Source organism: Trichinella spiralis (genome assembly GCF_000181795.1).
Source record: "Trichinella spiralis strain ISS 195 chromosome Unknown Scfld6, whole genome shotgun sequence".
Classification (NCBI taxonomy): Eukaryota; Metazoa; Nematoda; class Enoplea; order Trichinellida; family Trichinellidae; genus Trichinella; species Trichinella spiralis.
The window spans coordinates 2,548,295-2,567,144 of NW_003526945.1; the positions used below are offsets into that span (position 1 = coordinate 2,548,295).

The 18,850-nt window shown below is 31.9% G+C and overlaps 6 protein-coding genes across 6 annotated transcripts; 3 read left to right on the forward strand and 3 right to left on the reverse strand.

Moving 5' to 3' along the window:
• Positions 1-725: 725 nt before the first annotated feature.
• Tsp_08225 (plasma alpha-L-fucosidase) lies at positions 726-2,975 on the forward strand. Its single transcript, XM_003373586.1, has 6 exons — positions 726-1,078; positions 1,194-1,300; positions 1,352-1,479; positions 1,833-1,966; positions 2,438-2,608; positions 2,663-2,975. The coding sequence occupies exons 1-6, from the start codon at positions 726-728 to the stop codon at positions 2,973-2,975; spliced, it is 1,206 nt and encodes a 401-aa protein (XP_003373634.1).
• Positions 2,976-3,105: 130 nt separating this feature from the next.
• On the reverse strand, positions 3,106-4,971 carry Tsp_08226 (putative LSM domain protein). The gene is made up of 8 exons (XM_003373587.1): positions 4,660-4,971; positions 4,331-4,407; positions 4,182-4,227; positions 3,709-3,837; positions 3,560-3,625; positions 3,304-3,503; positions 3,240-3,256; positions 3,106-3,182 (listed from the first exon to the last, which is right to left on the reverse strand). The coding sequence occupies exons 1-8, from the start codon at positions 4,969-4,971 to the stop codon at positions 3,106-3,108; spliced, it is 924 nt and encodes a 307-aa protein (XP_003373635.1).
• A 2,249-nt stretch (positions 4,972-7,220) lies between these two features.
• Tsp_08227 (conserved hypothetical protein) lies at positions 7,221-7,864 on the forward strand. The gene is made up of 2 exons (XM_003373588.1): positions 7,221-7,381; positions 7,657-7,864. The coding sequence occupies exons 1-2, from the start codon at positions 7,221-7,223 to the stop codon at positions 7,862-7,864; spliced, it is 369 nt and encodes a 122-aa protein (XP_003373636.1).
• Positions 7,865-10,059: 2,195 nt separating this feature from the next.
• Tsp_08228 (protein slowmo) lies at positions 10,060-11,121 on the reverse strand. Its single transcript, XM_003373589.1, has 6 exons — positions 11,090-11,121; positions 10,865-11,033; positions 10,723-10,809; positions 10,537-10,607; positions 10,384-10,486; positions 10,060-10,173 (listed from the first exon to the last, which is right to left on the reverse strand). Exons 1-6 carry the CDS (start codon positions 11,119-11,121, stop codon positions 10,060-10,062), a joined length of 576 nt encoding a protein of 191 aa, XP_003373637.1.
• A 235-nt stretch (positions 11,122-11,356) lies between these two features.
• On the forward strand, positions 11,357-16,660 carry Tsp_08229 (prolyl endopeptidase). Its single transcript, XM_003373590.1, has 21 exons — positions 11,357-11,368; positions 12,790-12,897; positions 13,042-13,093; positions 13,127-13,172; positions 13,230-13,325; positions 13,377-13,545; positions 13,898-13,999; positions 14,049-14,210; positions 14,251-14,371; positions 14,457-14,482; positions 14,563-14,649; positions 14,697-14,813; positions 14,865-14,969; positions 15,017-15,100; positions 15,266-15,367; positions 15,438-15,586; positions 15,724-15,840; positions 15,899-15,994; positions 16,055-16,156; positions 16,302-16,530; positions 16,595-16,660. Exons 1-21 carry the CDS (start codon positions 11,357-11,359, stop codon positions 16,658-16,660), a joined length of 2,148 nt encoding a protein of 715 aa, XP_003373638.1.
• Positions 16,661-17,699: 1,039 nt separating this feature from the next.
• Positions 17,700-18,285, reverse strand: Tsp_08230 (hypothetical protein). The gene is made up of 3 exons (XM_003373591.1): positions 18,223-18,285; positions 18,063-18,185; positions 17,700-17,900 (listed from the first exon to the last, which is right to left on the reverse strand). Exons 1-3 carry the CDS (start codon positions 18,283-18,285, stop codon positions 17,700-17,702), a joined length of 387 nt encoding a protein of 128 aa, XP_003373639.1.
• Between the last annotated feature and the right edge of the window lie 565 nt (positions 18,286-18,850).

Below are 18,850 nucleotides of genomic sequence, written 5' to 3' on the forward strand. Positions count from 1 at the left end.
GTGTTTACAATGCAGAGTTTAGAATTATCTATCTATAATCAATTTAATTTATTTATTGAAAAGTTTAATGTTAATGTGCCTATAGGAATGATGTGTATTTGGGTTATCGTCGTTACAATGGATTGTACAGAAATTTTTTGCAATTTTGGCTGTTGAATTTTTTTACTTTTATAAATGTTAGCAAATTTTGATTTTCCTAAAGTGAATGCAATTTGACTCCTTTTGCATTACAGTATACAATGTTTGTAAGATATCAGTTTACCATTCTTGCCAGCTGAACTGGAAACGGTGTCAATGAACCGAAGCAAAATATAAAGTCGAAGTTGTTCATTTATGAAAATAGAGAAAAAGATTAATTTACCGTTTCAAGCATGAAAAGCAAGCTGAATGAGGAGAAGCGAAGCGTCACCTGTAATCGTTGTTTTATAAGAATACTTGACCGATCGTGCTATTGATTGGACCGATGGAAAAATTCATTTGCTAGTTTCATAATTCATGAATGACCTGAATAAAATGCGCTAAAAATTCAACAATTAAACAAATCGGTGTCAGATTTTGCATTGTATATTTTTGCAGAACGATTAACATTATATATTGGATAACAGAACGCTTAGAACAACACTGCCGTCTGTGGAAAGTTGATACGCATGGTCGATTTTCATGAAAATTGAAAGTAAAAAGGTTTAACGGCAGCAACAACAACAAATCTCATTCATTAGCACAAAATGTCCAGTGCCTTATTTGGTGTTATTATATTTTTCCTTGCATTAGAAAAAATTTCATCGAAATTTCAATATTCACCTGATTGGGATTCTTTAGACAGTCGCCCATTGCCAAAATGGTATGACAACGCAAAATTCGGCATTTTTATCCATTGGGGTGTTTATTCTGTTCCATCTTATGGAGCTGCGGAATGGTTCTGGTACCACTGGAAAATTTCAAAACGACTGAAGGAAACAAATTTCATGAAACAAAATTTCAAACCAAATTTTAGTTATGTCGACTTCGCACCAATGTTTACATGTGAATTTTTTGATCCTGAACAGTTCGTTAAATTAATAAAAATATCCGGAGCTAAGTAAGTTCATTTTTACACTATTGTTTCGCAAATGAAAACTTTTATTTAAAAATTTTCAATTATGCAAGCGCAATTTATTGAAATTTGAAATATGACTGTTGAAATTTATTTAAAGATATTTCGTTTTAACGAGTAAACATCACGAAGGCTACACTATGTGGCCAAGTAAATATTCGTGGAATTGGAATAGTATGGATGTAGGCCCAAAACGAGATATCGTCGGTAGGATTGTTTTGACTTGTTAAAAATTCATTTTTAAAAAAGAATTTCCAGGAGAATTAGCCAAACATGCTCAAAAGGCTGGAATTGATTTTGGCTTGTATTATTCGTTGTACGAATGGTTTAATCCATTGTACCAGTCGGATAAAGCAGCAAATTTTAAAAAACAAGACTATGTAAATGTGAGTAAACGCTTAAATTTGTGAAAAATATTATTATTTATGAGGAAAAGCAACTTTCAATCGAGCAATAATGATCTCTTTTTGTTTTGCAGCAATAATTTATCCTTTTCATTCTTTTAATCGTTTTGAATTTCTTATAAATGTAATTTCATTAAAAGAGATTTAATTAACACAGGAAAAGCAATCATTTGAAACACTGTTGTGCCATGAATGATGAAATAATATTCAAACTGCGATTAAATAACAAAAATATTTAAGCAACTTTTCATTTTATTAATCTCCACTACATAAACTCTAAAGATTGAAAGATGAAATTATCAAAAAGTTACCAATTCTGCTTCTTCATCTCATAGTCTGTTGTAATACCACAACTGATGGAAATCATCTATAAATATCAACCCAAAGTATTATGGAGTGATGGTGACTGGGAAGCAGCTGATGCCTACTGGAATTCTACCAAATTTTTGGCATGGCTTTATAATGAAAGGTAATTCACGTTAAAAATAATTCAGGTATCCAACTAATGTATATTTTAATAAATTAAAATACGACTTTCATTGCAACGCATAATATAATAAAAGTTTAACGGTTTAACACTTTTACTGTTAACGCAGTCCCGTGAAAGAAGTTGTTGTCGTTAATGACCGTTGGGGCAGAGGTACCATGTGTAAGCACGGTGATTTTTACACTTGTGGCGATCGTTTTCAACCGAGTAAGGAATATAATTTTAATACTGAATTTAATTCCACGTAAAACTGATTTAGCAACTCTGCAAAAACACAAATGGGAAAGTTGCATTACAATTGATCGAGAATCGTGGGGTTTCCGGCGTGAAGCTACGTTAAAGGACTATCATACTGTCGAAGAATTAATTGAAATTTTAATACGCACTGTGAGGTAAAAATTATCCAATCAGCGCTGTGTCAAATTTATTTCGAAAAACAATTTTCTGCTGTAGTTTCGGAGGTAATCTTCTTTTGAATGTTGGTCCAACGCATTACGGCAAAATCACGCCAATTTTCGAAGAACGACTAAGACAAATTGGTCAATGGTTAGCAATCAATGGTGAAGCAGTTTATTCTACCAAGCCCTGGTCATATCAACAGGAACCAAAATTAAACTTCGTGTGGTAAAATGGATTTTCACTTTTACCATGTTGCCAGTTTAATGCATTAGTTTTCAGGTATACCTCTCGTGTATACGATGAAAGTAATTCTATATTCAGTATGCTATTTCAAAGGACAAAAAGTACAACAGTTTACGCAATATTACTCAAATGGCCAGACAACTCATTACTTTCATTGGAAACTATCGCAGCAAACAATCTTACAAAAATTTCAATGCTTGGATTTCCAGAATATCTGTCTTTTCGTTTCAAAAATCCAAGTGGTATTGAAATTGACCTAAGCAATTTAAATCCAATCAATTTACCGTCGAAGTGGGCATGGGTTATCAAAATGGAAAATATTGCGAGTGCGTTGGAAATGGAATCTTAAATCTAATTTATACTGCTTAACTGCAAAGTAAACAATATGCCAATACATTAATTTTTACAAATAAGATGATTCAAATTCTAACTATAATTCGTCTCTCTCATATTAAAGAAATTCAAGCGGCACGTCCTCTCTACGTTTTTCTATATAAATGATTATCGTGACCTTCATCATTCCCTGTTTCCAATTTTGTCAGCATTGCATTCCACACTGCAAATTGCTTAGAAAAGGAAAAAATCAAATCATTGTAAAGCTGAAGCAGTTGACTAGCTTTTCGCTGAATACTAAAAATAACAATTAAAAAGAAAAAATACATATTATCAGAACTTACCATTCTTTCTCTGCTATTGCCGTTAAGAAATTTTCAGAAGTACGCGTTAATTCAGATGGATAAGAATTCACCACACGAATACTCTCTGAATTCAAAACCGGAGAAAAGCTGGAAACTTTTGCAAACATCGCTATGAGTGCCTTTAATGAATCCATTTTCAGCATGATCAATTGTAATTTAGCATTTGGAGATAATAAAATCTAAATTTTACAACAATAACAACAGCAATAATAATAAACTATGCCGAAAAATATACCTCGATGAAAAACCTTGGCTGAATAATATCACATGCCTCTTTGCACTCTTGTAGATATTCTATGACCTGTAAATGAACAATCAAAAATACTAAATCACTACGCATATTAAAATTCCGTTAAAACAACATGATAATTTATTAATAATTACCTTTGACTTATTTTGCAAAAATTCATTAAGAGCCAGTTTTGTAGTTTTGTATTGACTCAAAATGCTTTCTTCAAAATTTTCAGATACTTCTGACTGAGTTCTAATCAACGTTTCCAGCTGGCTCATCCTCTTTTCAAGAAAGTTCATACTGCAATTCATGATACCTCACAAAAAACTTTTACTCCTCGTATTATACTGTAATTAATAGCATACAGGAACAATTACAGTAACTCATCCAAAACATGATAATATACAACCAAAAGTTACGCTTTTCTCATGTATAAATTAAATTTTATATTTATTGTTTTTTAAAAAGCCATTAAATAAGTTAGGTTTATTAATAAACAGTTTTTTACATTTAACAGTTTTAAGAATAACATTATTCAGTAATATGATGGGCTCATTTTATCATGATTGAGTGATTAACATTTATTTGAAAATATCATTATAAAATCAGAAAAAATACAAAAAACGCTAAAATAATTACGACAGTAAAAATGCAATTTTGTCGACAGGCCCCTAAAAAAAGAAAAATATTTTAAAACTGAAATAACTGCACTTGAATTGTTACGTGATGTCGAACTGTGGTTTTTAAAAGGTTTTACTCGATTATTGAAACAACAGTTGTGCAATATTGCAGGTTGTTGGTGTATAACATTCAATCGGGGTCAGCTGATAGCCAGTTAATACTTCAGCCATCTGAATAACTGTAAAATGAATCCATAATAACGAAGTATACATTCACAAGCTAAAATTTGACTAATGTCGTAATCGCATCACTATACGTAAAAAGTAAATATCATTTATAATAAAAACAAAAAAACAACAAACATATGAAAGTATAAGTATGCGTTTATACAATTACAATTTTATTCATTTGTATAAATCTTTGTTTCCAGCTTAATATTTATGTTGCGATGTATTTTGAACTTTATTCTTTTCTGAACTGACCATGTTTTTGATCAGACTCTTTCTCTTAGCATTTTCTCTTTGATGCTTTCTAGTTTCTTTAATTTCATCTCTTACACAATCCATTACTTCTTCTGGAATACGTAAATATTTGATACTGCAGCCACGTATGAATGCTTCAGGAATGCGCCAAAATCGATCACCTTCTTTTGAAGTGCATATAACATCTCGTAAATGAACATTCATCCAACAGTCGCAAGCTTCCAGATGACCATTATATGTTTCACCATTTTTCAGTTCTATCAACATTGGATGATTCTGAGCTGTCCGTAGCAACGTCAGTGGAAAAACCATTTCTAAAAAATCGAAGTGAAAAAAGGACAACACGAACTTTGTGTTACTTCATAAGAAGAACTAATAAATTAATGATAACTAAATTAAAAGGTGAGTTAATATTATTTTACGAAAAAAATTTGGCATACAGAAAATCGATGCCATAATTTAAAGTATCAAAGTATAAACAATCTTTATTTACATTCAGTAATTTAACAAATTCAAGAATGAATCTTACAGTTATCATATTTCCATAGTTATTAAAGTTTAAATACTTCATAGTAATATATTTATATAAATAATTCCATAAAATTATCATACTCATGCATATTGAAATCACTATATAATATTCAGAAAGAAATCGAATACTGTAGTAAACCAGATACTACTTTTATAGTAAGAAACATAAAACAGCCCACAATATAAAATATTAATATTGAACTATGTTCACTTAATTTTTTACATTTTCTAATTTTAGTCTATTTATTACGTTTCCATCCGTTATTACCAACAGCAATACGGCATAGGTTCTATAGTATATTCTCTTACAATCTGATCTTCAAGTTCGTCCCGCAATACTCGATATGACGGGCGATTTAAAAGGGATGTCGCTGGTCTTGTTCAAGCAAGCTAATGCTCTTCGCACAACAGCGAACGAAATACCGAGTATGGAATTTCATTTCAATAATTGAAGTCAACAGAGAACAGAGAAAATTGCGAACAAACCGACCGTTCAGATAGTAACACACAACGCTAATGTTCGTGATCTCTGCAACACGCTGCTCACAACTACCGCACGGCTCGCTCAGTCAGAATGATACTGATTTTCCTCCTCGCTTTCCTCGCATTCATGGCGCGAAAGAAATTCGATACCACGGTCTCTGTTGGTCATAAATCCATTTCTGTCATTCTCCTCTCTGTTGTCAGGAAGTGACCGATCTGGTCCCGCGACACCGGCTCACATATCGCTGATACATGTTCCTTCTCAAATGTCAATTCTGACAGATAGATGTGAAGCAAACAACAATTACTCTACTTCCTTTGAACCATGTAAACACGACCATAAAAATAACAAAAAATAGAAATAGAAAGGAATTTCTAACGTTCGAGGTAAACACAACACGTTCAGGAGACAAAAATAAGAAATGCAATTTCCAACAGTTCATTACTCAATAATTTTCAGAATCCTAACAATCCCAAAATCACGCAATCTCAAGAAGCTATAATCTAAAGTTTCCCAAAAGATACTTTACATAACGAACATTACGCAACTATGTTCATAACAGCTCTATTGCTGGTTAACGTTTTTCCTGCATTAGTAATATTATAATACAAAATACCCTTATTAAAAATAAAAAATATAACACATAAATTCATCATACGCCAACTGATCGCAAAGGATTGGGAACATGTGATCGCCGACTTACTAAAACTACACTATATTTTTAGCAATTCCATATTCCATCATTGACTGTACACAACTGTTTGGTGAATTACCAAAAGCCAATCATTTTCGGTGTCGATGCACATTATATGCTTTCAAAAATTAAAAAACTTTTACTTTCATCTCATATTTACAGTATATTCTTCAATGTGTGGCATATTCAAAACAAAATTTTAATAATTAAATCTTCGGTTTCGCGCATCCTGCAATGTACCTGTATACGAAGGTTCAAAAACTAATGCCTAACCCACTGATCAAATTCGCAGATATAAAATACTGCTTATCTAACACAATATCCAAATATTCATAGAAAATGTCAAATAAAAATCATACTTCATTGTGAGATAAAAAACAGTAAACAAAAAACTAATTCTGAAAATCAAGATCAATTTACATACTGTAAAATAAAACAAATGTAATATTGAGATTAATTACTAGAAAGTAAATCAAAAATAAACTACTGAAAATGAAGTACCCGTTACCAAAAAAATTCTGATAATGAACAAGATGATAAAAAACAGAAGACGCATTAAATAACAGAAATTAGATGCGTCTGTCACTAATGAGACAGCAAAATTGACCCATTTTACAGGATAATTTGGTGGCGGCATTTGTCCTACTTCTGTCATTGACTATGCAGCTTTCCTTATTCAATGAGTGCGCCTCGTTCAATGCTTACTGCCTTACATTGTTAGCATTTCTTCACACAGTTTACCAACAGTCCACATTTCACATGCTAGTTTTAATGTATTAGTTCATAGAAAGCTTACCTATTTAGATTTTTTAGTTTTCAATGTTTAAATTCATCAGCAGATGAAAGCTAAACATGAAATTTAACACAAACGCACCTTCCGTCTTATTACCTTATCACAAATTGGATAAAACAAGAAATTCCAACTCGATTGAAAGCAGTGGCGTTCACATGTCTTGCGATAACAGCGTGCGCATTGAAAAAGACAAACGACGCATTAATTACAGATTTCGCCGGTTTGTATTATTTCTGAGAGGCGATAATGCTTAAAAAATCTTTGTACTGCAGAATAGCAAACATTTTTAATAATTAATAACAAAACAACAATAAAATATTCACAAAAGAATAACCAACATTTACGAAAAACATATATACTATATGATGATCACCCAAATAACATAATATTTAACCATGAATCGACATATCCTCTTGCAGAGCAGTTACAGCACTTCATTCAACAAACTCCTGAATTTGGTTTTGCGCCAAATCTTTCTTTATCCATGCATTAAAGTCACCCAGAGCGAAACGCTGATGGGGCAAGCGTTTCACCAAAATCGTTTCCATTGCAACTATCTCTTCTTCGGAACTTATTCCAAAAATGCATAATCTACCAATCAAAGAACCATAAACATAGCATACAAACTGGCAGCAGTCGTTCATCCATAAGCCAATCCACACCACTTCTTTACTATTGTAGCGTCAGAATGCAAAAGCCATAAACCATTCGATTCTATCCTACAGGTCAATGCAGTCGCTAGAACTGCTTCCACCCTTATGTCACGGGAGTGTCCTGATTCGAAGCCTTTTCTGGCCACTCTGATGAGATGATTTCTTTACTCTATGCATTTATCTACATTATTCGGTGCCCAAAATTTTTAGTAGACCGGATACTCCATTTCAGACAATGCTTGTCTATCGCATCTTCTTTCTTCAAGCCATTTACAATCTTCCTTGCCAAAACATTATTATTGCGTAGTAGTAGATAAACTGGTAGTAGTTGCTCATCGGTAAAACAATCCGCACCATTTGCTTATTCTTGTGCTGACTGAATTCAAATGTCATAAAGCCTTCAAATCCTTGCCTGTGCAATCGCAAAGATCACAGCATACCACATGATAATCTTTAAATTCTTTTAATTTCCGGGTTACTACCCATCCAAACACACAAGATTTCACGTGCGTGAATAGTTAACGTAAGGATAACATTCGGAGAGTATTCAGCATTATACTGAGGCCGACACTGATCACAGTATTATCCAGTCACAATTTGGTGCGCAAACTGGCAGTCCACGTACGGCTTTTACCATTCCAATAAATAGTCACCGCATGTGGATGGGTTGGATGGAATCAGTTCCTGTCTAGTGTAGATGGAGTTTTCTTCGCATACCGCATGCAGTTCAAAGCAGTTAAAGGATTGATGGTCAGTTCGGTGTAGTTGTTTCTTCGCTGTTGCGTAGTGATCGTGACGGGCGCACCATAACGATCAAAACTATCAGTATCGCGCAGCAATTTTTCATTCTATGCAACTCTGTTCGCTGCTGGCCACGTCATTTCTTCACTAAAATGAGCCTTCCTGTTTCAAACACACCATCCAATCGTTTACACTTCACAGTTCCACTGTGACGCTTCCACAACCATGATATTCGTGAAAATGACGTCACAGAATTTTAGACCATGCGAATCAACATTCCCATTGATCTGACCGATGATGAGGCATGCTGATCTTCACTATAGAGCGAAATTATGTTTTAGAAAATGTAACCTGGTCTGCAAGCCAGTAAAAATCTAAAACACAATAAGCATACGCTCATAAATCAGCACTATGATGTCACCACATCGTTTGTGTGATTTGCAGGTGCATTACAGTAATTTGTCGAATACCGTACTTAGAAATGCATTTTCGTTTTTCCTCCCTCATTATTAGTTAATATCATGAAAATAATCAGAAATACATATGCACATATTCAATATTTTTTCATGATTGATGGTTAGGTTTCTCAGAAACACAATGGTATGCGTTTCTGTTTCACATAATTCCGTTTCAAAAAGAAACTCAGTTTATAGTTGCACAAACAAATTTTACAATTCACTGATAACGACTGTTTGAAAATCATTTTATAATAATTACATTTAAAAGATTGTGGTGCCTGAAATCATTACTGTATTAAAGTACAATCAAGAATTAATCATATTATTGAATTTTTGTAATTTCGGCTTTCGTACATAATTTTAACTTTATTTGATTATTGTGAATAAGTTTTTACAACATTTAAAAAGAATATTTCATATGCGTATGAAATATCTTACTCGAGTAGGAAATTTGTATTTTTATGTTAATGAACATTAACAAACAATTGATGTTTATCATGTTTGAATGCTTTGTTTTTGAATTTTTTTCCACTGCATGAATAAATTTATTTCATAAAATTTGAATTTTAGATTTCAAACTGAAAATGTAATGGCACAAATTAGCACGGGGTTCGTTAAGAGATGGCTTTATATTTCACCTCAGTAGCAGAATGTGATATGCATAATGTTAAAAATTGATAGGCTGACAACACTTGTCAAAATTTTATGAAATGTTTGCAGAAATTTGGGGAATTAGGTTTTTTCCATTTTTATTAAGCACTGAAAACTGTAATTTACTTTAAAAATTGTAAAATTCCAATACTTTTCATTTTTATTCTCACTAAAAAAGTGCCATTTTCAGCCCTTTTAACATTTACTAATAAATAATGGCGATAACACGATATAAAACAAATATATCCCTAAATTCAGTTGACACGGTTTAACAATTTTCAGAAAATAAAGTACTACAAGAGGGAAGAGCTCCCATTCTTGAAGTTTCTGTTAAAACTGTTGCAACTTTGCCAGCAGCTAAAAACAAAAAGTTGACCATATATCTGTTTCATCGTTCAAGTTTCCAGGGCTGGATTGACCAATGTTTTGTAATCGCCATTCATCTTATTAGAAATCTCTTCATACTCACGTTTAATATTATTAATAACCCATTCCATTGCCTGACAACCCTACAAGAAATACCATGAATTAAAGATTCGAATCGGTATAATCAATTCAAGAAAAAATATCTACCAATCACACTTTTCAAATACGAAATAAATAAAAGTTAAAAAACAAATGCCAAAAGCTTTACAATCATTTTCCTTCAATCAAATACACTGATGTAATCTCAAAAAAATTATCCCATTAAAAGCGCTCTAAATAAGCGGAAAACTTACTTTTTGTGAATTGAAGCGAAACATGTTAACCAACATATTTTCCATGTAACTAATAAGCGGCACTCCATAAACGCTAATACTAGCAGCCTGAGTCATCAGTGTTCTAAAATAAACGAAAATAATTGTTGTAAAACTAAAATCAGATAATAATACTTATTCGCTTCGGTTGGATGCGGTACATATTTCAGGGTCTCTTCTACACAAACAAAATTTCGGCAGTTCAACTAAAAATACAGCAACGACATTTAACACTTTCACAAAATTTCATATAAGCGAATTAAAATTCTTAACACACAAGCGCAAATTAAAACAGATTTTAACAAACTTCATATATCTTACATTCTGAGATCGCAACAGCATTCGTTTCGACTGAGTATCAACTTCAGAGTACTCATGAGCGTAGCTCGGATTTTTCAAGCCAATCAACTAAAATTCACTTTTAGAAAGTAAACAATACAATGTGACAAAATAGCCCGCAAACTTTAGTGGCCCAAGAAGGCACTCTCCATTCAGTTCTGATCACTCGATCTGTACGCAAAATTCCATCAGGGCCTAGTTCTCTGTTAACAATATCTATTCCAGTAACTTCTGGCTTTAAAGGATTTGGATACTTCCGCCAAGCAGCTTTCACCACTGTATCCCAATCATGCCTACATAAAAGAACATTCAAAAGATATTAAATATCAAAATATACAAGAGAACTTACTCAAATACATGCTCTGACAACCAAAACTTCATTTCCTGAATACCACTACACACCTTCCGCTTCAAGTTTACAAATAGCAAAAGCAATTTCGATAGTAAGCAGCATGCTACAGTAAAGAAATGCAGGATTAGTAATAAATTTCGCACAGAATAAATTGTGCTAACATCACCAAAATTTAAAGTTAAATATGATAAGTTGAATATTTTAGCCCATAATTGTTTTAATAATTTATTTTTTTTGTTAAAACTAAGTTAATTGTCAAAAAAGATGATAGGAACAGTTTGATGACGTCATCATTAGTCAAACATCCCTGTAAATTTCTTTAAATACACTTACTCATTCTTATTTTCAAAAAAATTGTTTATTTTTTTCTACATTAAATAATTGTTTGAAACAGCAGAATTTACATCGATTTCCAGATTTGAAGCGGAATTTATTTTGCTGTTGCATTTTGTGCAGTTTGGGGTTATCATTTATTTTTTTTGTTGCTAGTTTTGAATTTTTTTACATTTCAAATCATAAATGCGGAAGAAAACGAATATTTACAGTATAAAGATGCTTTGTTATTACAGTTTTTGAGTATGCTGAGTAATACTGTAGTAAATATCGTGATCTATATTTAGAATTAAAATTTATTTTTCTATCGTAAAATTTCTCAGAATGCCGTTGAAATTTGGTAGGAAAAACCTAGCACAACAATGACACTCAGTTTTTTAACAGATGTGAAGCTTGTTTTCTTAATTTATATTTTTGTTATCAGTATACTTTGTTAGCTTCTATGTTTTCGGCCAGTTTCATGCTACACTTCAAACTTCATTGATCAAACATAAATATACATATACATATACATATACATATACATATACATATACATATACATATACTTATACATATGCATATGCATGCTATTTAAATATTTCGAGAATGAATATTTATTTTCTGCATGAATTTTCGTGATTAAATAAAGTCATTTGAAAATAAAAAATAAGTAAATCCATATGATAAATTATTTTTAAACTAACAGAAATGCATGAATTTAAAAAACGTTAATTAGTGCCAGTAATGTAAAAGAGAGATGAAGTGACGGCCGAATTGAGCTAAGCTGAGCCAATCAGACAAACGCCAGGCGGCAAAATGACGTAGTTGCGACATATCAAATTCAGTCACTCGGATTTGTTTATATTTAAGAATTATTTGTAAAATTTTTAAAAATTTATTTGCATACTTTTAAAATTTATTTTAATGCAAATTTCGAATAAGTAGAATTTATAATATTTCTTCAATGCTACACTTGAAGATGAAATTTACTGTATATTATTAATTTGGTCTCTTTAATGTTCCGCCATGCTTTTGTGTTTACTGATAATTAATTTTCTTTACTAATAATTTAAGTATTATGTTTGCATCACCTTTATTTGCTTTTCAATGTGATTATATACTGTTCATAACATGCAGATAAACCGGATATTGCTATGCTATTTTGAGAATAAATGACAAACTTCTGCATAAATGTATACTGTTTATTTGGCGTTTGTTTTTTTAATTTTTATATTTTAATTTACATTACTAATACTTTCAAATATTTATAAAAATCAAAATTCACAAATAAATTGTTTACTGAATTTTGTTTGTATTCATATCTACATCATAGAAGGTAAAGATATGGATTTGATAATTTATTTTTCTTTTATATGTTTTAGAATTTAACCTTGAAAAATCAATTTAGCAACATGTTTGATAAGCCTGTTCATGACTATCCGCTTGCTCGACGTGATGAACAAATACAAGATGATTATCACGGAACAATAGTAAATTTTTATTATAAAAATAGTGGAATGTTAATGTAAAAGTTGTAATTAAATTATAATTATTTAAAGGAGAGGAAACCATTTTTTCTAGCTTTATTTTTATCCTCTGCTAATAATTAATAACTATCGTTAGCTACTTTCTAGATTAAAGATCCTTATCGATGGTTAGAAAATCCGTACAGCACAGAAACTCAAAGTTATATTAATGATCTTAATTCATATTCTTCAGCTTTCCTATGCAACCCAGAATCTTTATTTGCAAAAATTCGCCAACGGTACTAGAACTGTTTTAATCTATATTATATCATATGTTTCTAATATTTTTTATTTAGTATTCTTTATTATGAAAACTATCCAAAGTATGGATGTTATAGAATTGCGGGTGATTATTATTTTTATCTTTACAATTCTGGACTAGAACAGCACAAGTATGCTGAATCATTTTTCGTTTAAATTGTTTACATTAAAGGTATATTTAGTCGTCTTTACATAACAAATGACTGGAAGGTTCCAGGAAAGCTATTTACTGATGTAAATGAGAACGACACAGAATTCACCACGTCAATGAAAATGTTTAGCGCTTCAAAAGATGGTACATTATTAGCTTTCGGTGTAACGCAGAAAGGATCCGACTGGACAACAGTAAAGGTAATTTATATTGTTACATGTTGAATACTGAATTTGAATATTAAATTGAAATTTTCTCCTAACGGTACGCTACGAATAAATTTTAATTATTTTTCATGTATTATGCAATTTACTTCATGTCTGAACTGATAGTAAATGGCTAGCAGTTATTGTTACTGAATAATGAAAAGTAATTTATGTGAACTCATTTTTTACGTTATGGTTATTGGCTACTGTATTATAAAACTGAAGATGTTCAAGGTTTCATTTGTAAAATTTGTTAAAAACTTTATTAATCTATTTGTTTATTGTTTGTGATTATAATGGAATGGCTTGCTGGTTATTTTAAAATTGAAAATTATGCTTTTTTGAGTTTCGAAAAATTCCTTCTGGTGAACTTTTGGATGATAAACTGGAAAACTTGCGTTATACGTCGCTTGTTTGGTCTCCAGATGCAAAAGGGATATTTTATACGGTAAATCGCATGATATATTATGAAGATTTTTGTTTTGTTTCTTCTTTAGACTTTTGCGAATAGCGTTACTGAAGCAGTTGGCACGTGTCCGGATAAGAACGAATTTCATACATTGTATTATCATGTTCTTGGAACTGATCAGAAGGATGATCTTGTCGTATTGCGATTTCCATTGAATCCTATTTTTATGATGTACTTTTTAGAACATTATGTATATATGCTTTAAATTGTTTTTTTTCTCTTTGATTGAGGGCTTTAGCGATGCAGCAATGTCTGATAATGAACAGTTTCTATTATGCACAATTTATGAAGGGTGCAGTACTCAAACTTTTCTCTATTTGTGTGACATGACAACCGATCAGGCGAAAGCAGGTATTTTATTTGATAGTTTTGAACATTATTTAGCTTTAAGTTGTTGTTGCTATTTTTATAGGTAATTTTGAAATGAAATATTTAGACTTGAAAGCAAAGGCAAAATACGAGGTATAATTTGTTGTGGTTTACAAAAATTAATTTCTTCAAATTATATATGTGAAATGTATGCTCAGTGTGTTTTTGTTTAGTTTGTTGGCGTCTATGATTCATGCTTAATATTTGTGACTGATGATAATGCACCGATGCATAAATTAATCAAAGTTGATATTCAAAAGGTACAACGATGAAGAAATTGTCGAAAATATTCATTTTCTTTATATAGAACAATGAAATCACAACAATTTTGGAAGAGGTGGAAAACAAGAGAATCGGTTTTGCGAGAATTGTGAATCACAAATTTTTACTAATTGACTATATTGAAAACGTTAAGGTGAAGGTGGTTTTTGAAATTTCAGCTCACATTTGATATATATATATATATATATTGTAGGATGTTATGTATATATATGATCTCCAAACTGCTAAACAGATTGGTACTTTGGATCTTCCATTTTGTACCGTGTCTTCAATTTCATCAAGGCAGTATTTAAATGAGGTTAGTAGTGCGTTCATTTTATGTGAAATTCAATTTTAAAATTTCAGTTTTTTCTCAAATGCTCGTCGTTTTCTCTGGCAGGAATGATTATGCATTATAAAATAAACGATGATGGAACCTACGTCAAGACGGTAAAAGCATTTGATTTACAATTGATATATTCTGATAATTTTGAGCTTTCACATTCTGTTCTCGATTAAAATTTTATTATGATGTTGATTTTCTCCTTTTCTAATTGAATATATCATGAAATAATTTTCTTTAAAGGGTTATTATTGGAAATTGTTTTGTTTTAGATTGTGCATTCCCATGAATTTAGTGAAAATATGCAAGTGAAGCAGATTTTTTACGACAGCAAAGATGGAACAAAAGTGCCAATGTACATTGTAAGCAGAAAGGTACAAATAGAAAAAATCATTATATAATGTCGTCGGTTTGCATATTTGATTATATACTTAACATGTACAGGACATGCAGTTAAATGGACAAAATCCTACCATTTTATATGGTTACGGTGGTTTCAAAATTGCACTGATGCCATCGTTTTCCGTATCGACTATGCTGTTTGTCAATGACTTTGGCGGCGTGTTTGCTATTGCGAACACTAGGGGTGGGGGGTAAGTGCAAATGCAAGAAAAAACAAAGAAAATTTTTTTCTTCATTTAATACAATTTGTTTTAATTTTGAAAACTATATAAATATTGAATATTCTTTGACGGTAATAGTGTTGTATAATTTATGTTATTTTTGACAGAGAATTTGGTAAGGCGTGGCATTCAGCTGGATTGAAAAATAATCGTCAGAATGTGTTTGATGATTTTATCGCAGCTGCTGAATATTTGATTTCTTTAAATTATACTCGACCATCTCTGTATGGAAAACAAAATATTTATCTTCTTCTTTAATTACAGTTTTATATACTGTTTTAGGTTAGCAATTCAAGGGGGTTCTTGTGGTGGCATGATGGTAGCTGCGTGCGCTAATCAACGTCCAGATTTGTTCGGTTGTTTAATTGCACAAGTTGGGTAAGGGTGAAATGTTTTTTCCTTTCAAACAAGAATTAATGAAAAATGCTTTTATTTTAGAGTGATGGACATGCTTCGCTTTCAAAACTTTACTATAGGCAGAGCTTGGACTGTTGAATTTGGTTGTTCTGAATGCAAGGAAGAATTCGAATATTTGATCAAGTAAAAAAGTTGCTTGTTAATTTAGATTAAGTAGCATGAAATGTTAGTGCTGAACTTTTCTTTAAAAAAGCCAATTAATATGCATGATAGCATTTTACATTTGTTTTTAAATACCGGCTTTTAATCTCAGTTAATTTTAATGTAGATTTTCTCCTTTGCATAACATACGTTCTCCACTGGCGCCAGTTCAATATCCGGCTACGTTGCTGTTTACCGCAGATCACGACGATCGCGTTGTACCGTGCCATTCGTTGAAATTCATGGCTGAGTTGTATTATCAGCTGAAAGACTGTGCTCATCAAACTAATCCACTGCTGATTCATATTGACACTGATTCTGGGCATAATTTCAATTCAATGTCTGCTCAAAAAAGAGTATTTATTTTTAAAAGTTATAATTTTTCATTTCGAAATGTAAATTTATTCTTTCATCTTTTAGATTGACGAAATTGTGAAAGTTCTAATCTTCATTGCAAAAGTGATGAATTTGTCATTAAATGAATAACAAAAAAGCATGGTGAAGGCAAAAAGCCGCCGTCATTACTTCAACGATTTTGTGGTTATTAACTCTGACCTGCTACAACATTTCATTATCCAAAATTGTATCTTCTCGATGTGCACTTTTTCATAGCTGATGACTTGCTTTTTTCACTGCTTTTTTTTATTTTGTCAGTTTTTGGGGGTTTGGTTAGTATTTTTGTTAAGCTTTTATTTTTATCATTGATTGACTTGTGTATGTAAATGAAAGCTTCAGGATTTATTTATACATATATACTGACAAATGAAATTACGTGTGAAATGAAAATCCAACATAATTTTAACATTTCCATCAGTTATCAGTAGTATTGCAAATTTATTTTATGGAATTTTATATATTTCTTACCTCAGACAGTTCATTATTTGCAAAATTTTATAGCAAGCATAAGTGAATCATTAAATTTAATTAATAAATTAAATATTGGCAACTGGCAGATGGAAGCATTGCTTAATTTTGTATGTATGTATAAACTACTTTATGTAAATTCCGTATGTAATAAGCGACAGTTTAAGCAAACAAACAATATGGTTAACATGAAAAGTACTGAAACAAAATGCTTTTCATATGCAAAGGCAAATTTAAGCAAATAATCACTGGTGATCATTGATTAATGATTCATTGTGTAAACATCGAATTTCAATGATTCCAAAGTGAGTGACATCAAATGGCCATTTTTTCTTTCCGCGATGCTCATTTTACTCCAAATCAAAAATTGCTAGTTGCTATTATTAGTAAAAGCAAGACTTTTTTAATCATGCCGCTTCTTTTGTTTGGGCCGACAATGATAATGATTTATTTCCCCTTTTTTGCTAATCATTTGATTACAAATGATAGAGTTTTCAAATCCGTGTTCGTAGCAGGTGCATTCAAGCTAACAACGTCATGGCATCAAAACTTTCATCGGTGAATATTGCTAGCCGGTGGCCCAGGAGTCTATTGGTTTTTGTTACTTCGGCTGGAAATAATTGTCTATAATCGATGACAGCCATTCGACCATCCGGACCAATCAAACAATTGGTAATTGGTCAGCGGCAGGGTTTTGAATGTGAAAATGTTCGTTCATACGTGCCGATTGATCCTGAGACACAATTGTTAAGCATGGTTCGCTGGTAATTAGTTCTGCTTCATCTTTATTAATGCAGAAGCGGATAATGCGACCAAGCGGCTTTTCGGCTTGGTGTCGTGTACAAACAGTGCTTACGACTGGCTAGTCCATAAGCGGCTTGCAAAATATGACCGCGACCTGGTCATGTTGCAGCTGACCACTGTGATGGGTCGAATGTCAACAAGGCAATTTTGGCTTTTCCATTGCTTAACGATGCTGACCTTGTTTTTCACAGTTTCACGTCATGCTAGAGCTTTAATTGACCACTAAGGAACAGATGCCAACCGTCGCATGACCATCGCATTGTCTAAAGTTGGTGTCGACCATCAAACGGTGTGCAGTCAACGTCGACGGGATACCGCAAAGAACCGGCCAATCAGAAACAAACTACAGTCGAACCAGATGATGATAATGATGCTCAAACTAGTGATCCTGCTGTGAATGTCTTGCTTAGCTGGTTGACTGTGAGGAATTTTATTCTTTTCATTTACATTTATTCAGTAACCCTGCTGTCTGCAATTTGGCTCTTCTACAGCTTGTCAATTGTGCGTACCACAGACAGGTAGGCGGTGCCATTATTTACATCAGCTCAACGGGAGCTGAGCACTGAATTTCTGCTTCTTTTATTAATAGCCAAATAATCTATCTTTGCTATATTCAGTAATGCGATTTTTCACTATATTCTATTGATTTTCAATTTTTACTTTAATCGAATAATTCTCCATGGGAAATAGATCCATAGTTTAAATGCAAACTGTTAAAGTTGGTGATTGCAATGGAAATGCTGTAGGGAATGCCTAATATCAAAATGGCTGCATAACTAAATTGTCACTAGATGAACATTTACATCTGTTTAATTGCTCTACTTCCATGTATTATTTATTTATTTTTACTGTTTTTTGTACGTTTTATGATTCATTTTCTCAAACAAATATTTCACATGAATACAAAAGGATGGAATTTTAATCTTGAAGATATTATTGAACTAGGTAGTAACTATAGCAAATTTTTAAAATTCTTTTTAATTTTTAAACTCAGAACAGTTTATCGGA

Coding starts and splice junctions, on each gene's coding strand:
- Tsp_08228 (XM_003373589.1), bottom strand. CDS start 11,121: ATGAAGTTTTGGTTGTCAGAGCATGTATTTGA. Junction 11,034..11,089: donor TTGTCAGAGCATGTATTTGA/GTAAGTTCTCTT, acceptor TCTTTTATGTAG/GCATGATTGGGATACAGTGG. Junction 10,487..10,536: donor CATCCAACCGAAGCGAATAA/GTATTATTATCT, acceptor CGTTTATTTTAG/AACACTGATGACTCAGGCTG.
- Tsp_08227 (XM_003373588.1), top strand. CDS start 7,221: ATGAAATTTAACACAAACGCACCTTCCGTCTTATTACCTTATCACAAA. Junction 7,382..7,656: donor ATTAATTACAGATTTCGCCG/GTTTGTATTATT, acceptor CATGCATTAAAG/TCACCCAGAGCGAAACGCTG.
- Tsp_08225 (XM_003373586.1), top strand. CDS start 726: ATGTCCAGTGCCTTATTTGGTGTTATTATATTTTTCCTTGCATTAGAA. Junction 1,079..1,193: donor ATAAAAATATCCGGAGCTAA/GTAAGTTCATTT, acceptor ATTTATTTAAAG/ATATTTCGTTTTAACGAGTA. Junction 2,609..2,662: donor CCAAAATTAAACTTCGTGTG/GTAAAATGGATT, acceptor ATTAGTTTTCAG/GTATACCTCTCGTGTATACG.
- Tsp_08226 (XM_003373587.1), bottom strand. CDS start 4,971: ATGGTTTTTCCACTGACGTTGCTACGGACAGCTCAGAATCATCCAATG. Junction 4,228..4,330: donor ACCTGCAATATTGCACAACT/GTTGTTTCAATA, acceptor TTCTTTTTTTAG/GGGCCTGTCGACAAAATTGC. Junction 3,504..3,559: donor AGCCAAGGTTTTTCATCGAG/GTATATTTTTCG, acceptor TGTAAAATTTAG/ATTTTATTATCTCCAAATGC.
- Tsp_08230 (XM_003373591.1), bottom strand. CDS start 18,285: ATGAAAAGAATAAAATTCCTCACAGTCAACCAGCTAAGCAAGACATTC. Junction 18,186..18,222: donor CATTCACAGCAGGATCACTA/GTTTGAGCATCA, acceptor GTTCGACTGTAG/TTTGTTTCTGATTGGCCGGT. Junction 17,901..18,062: donor TTGGCATCTGTTCCTTAGTG/GTCAATTAAAGC, acceptor CTTATGGACTAG/CCAGTCGTAAGCACTGTTTG.
- Tsp_08229 (XM_003373590.1), top strand. Junction 13,546..13,897: donor CCGACTGGACAACAGTAAAG/GTAATTTATATT, acceptor TGCTTTTTTGAG/TTTCGAAAAATTCCTTCTGG. Junction 14,372..14,456: donor AACCGATCAGGCGAAAGCAG/GTATTTTATTTG, acceptor TGAAATATTTAG/ACTTGAAAGCAAAGGCAAAA.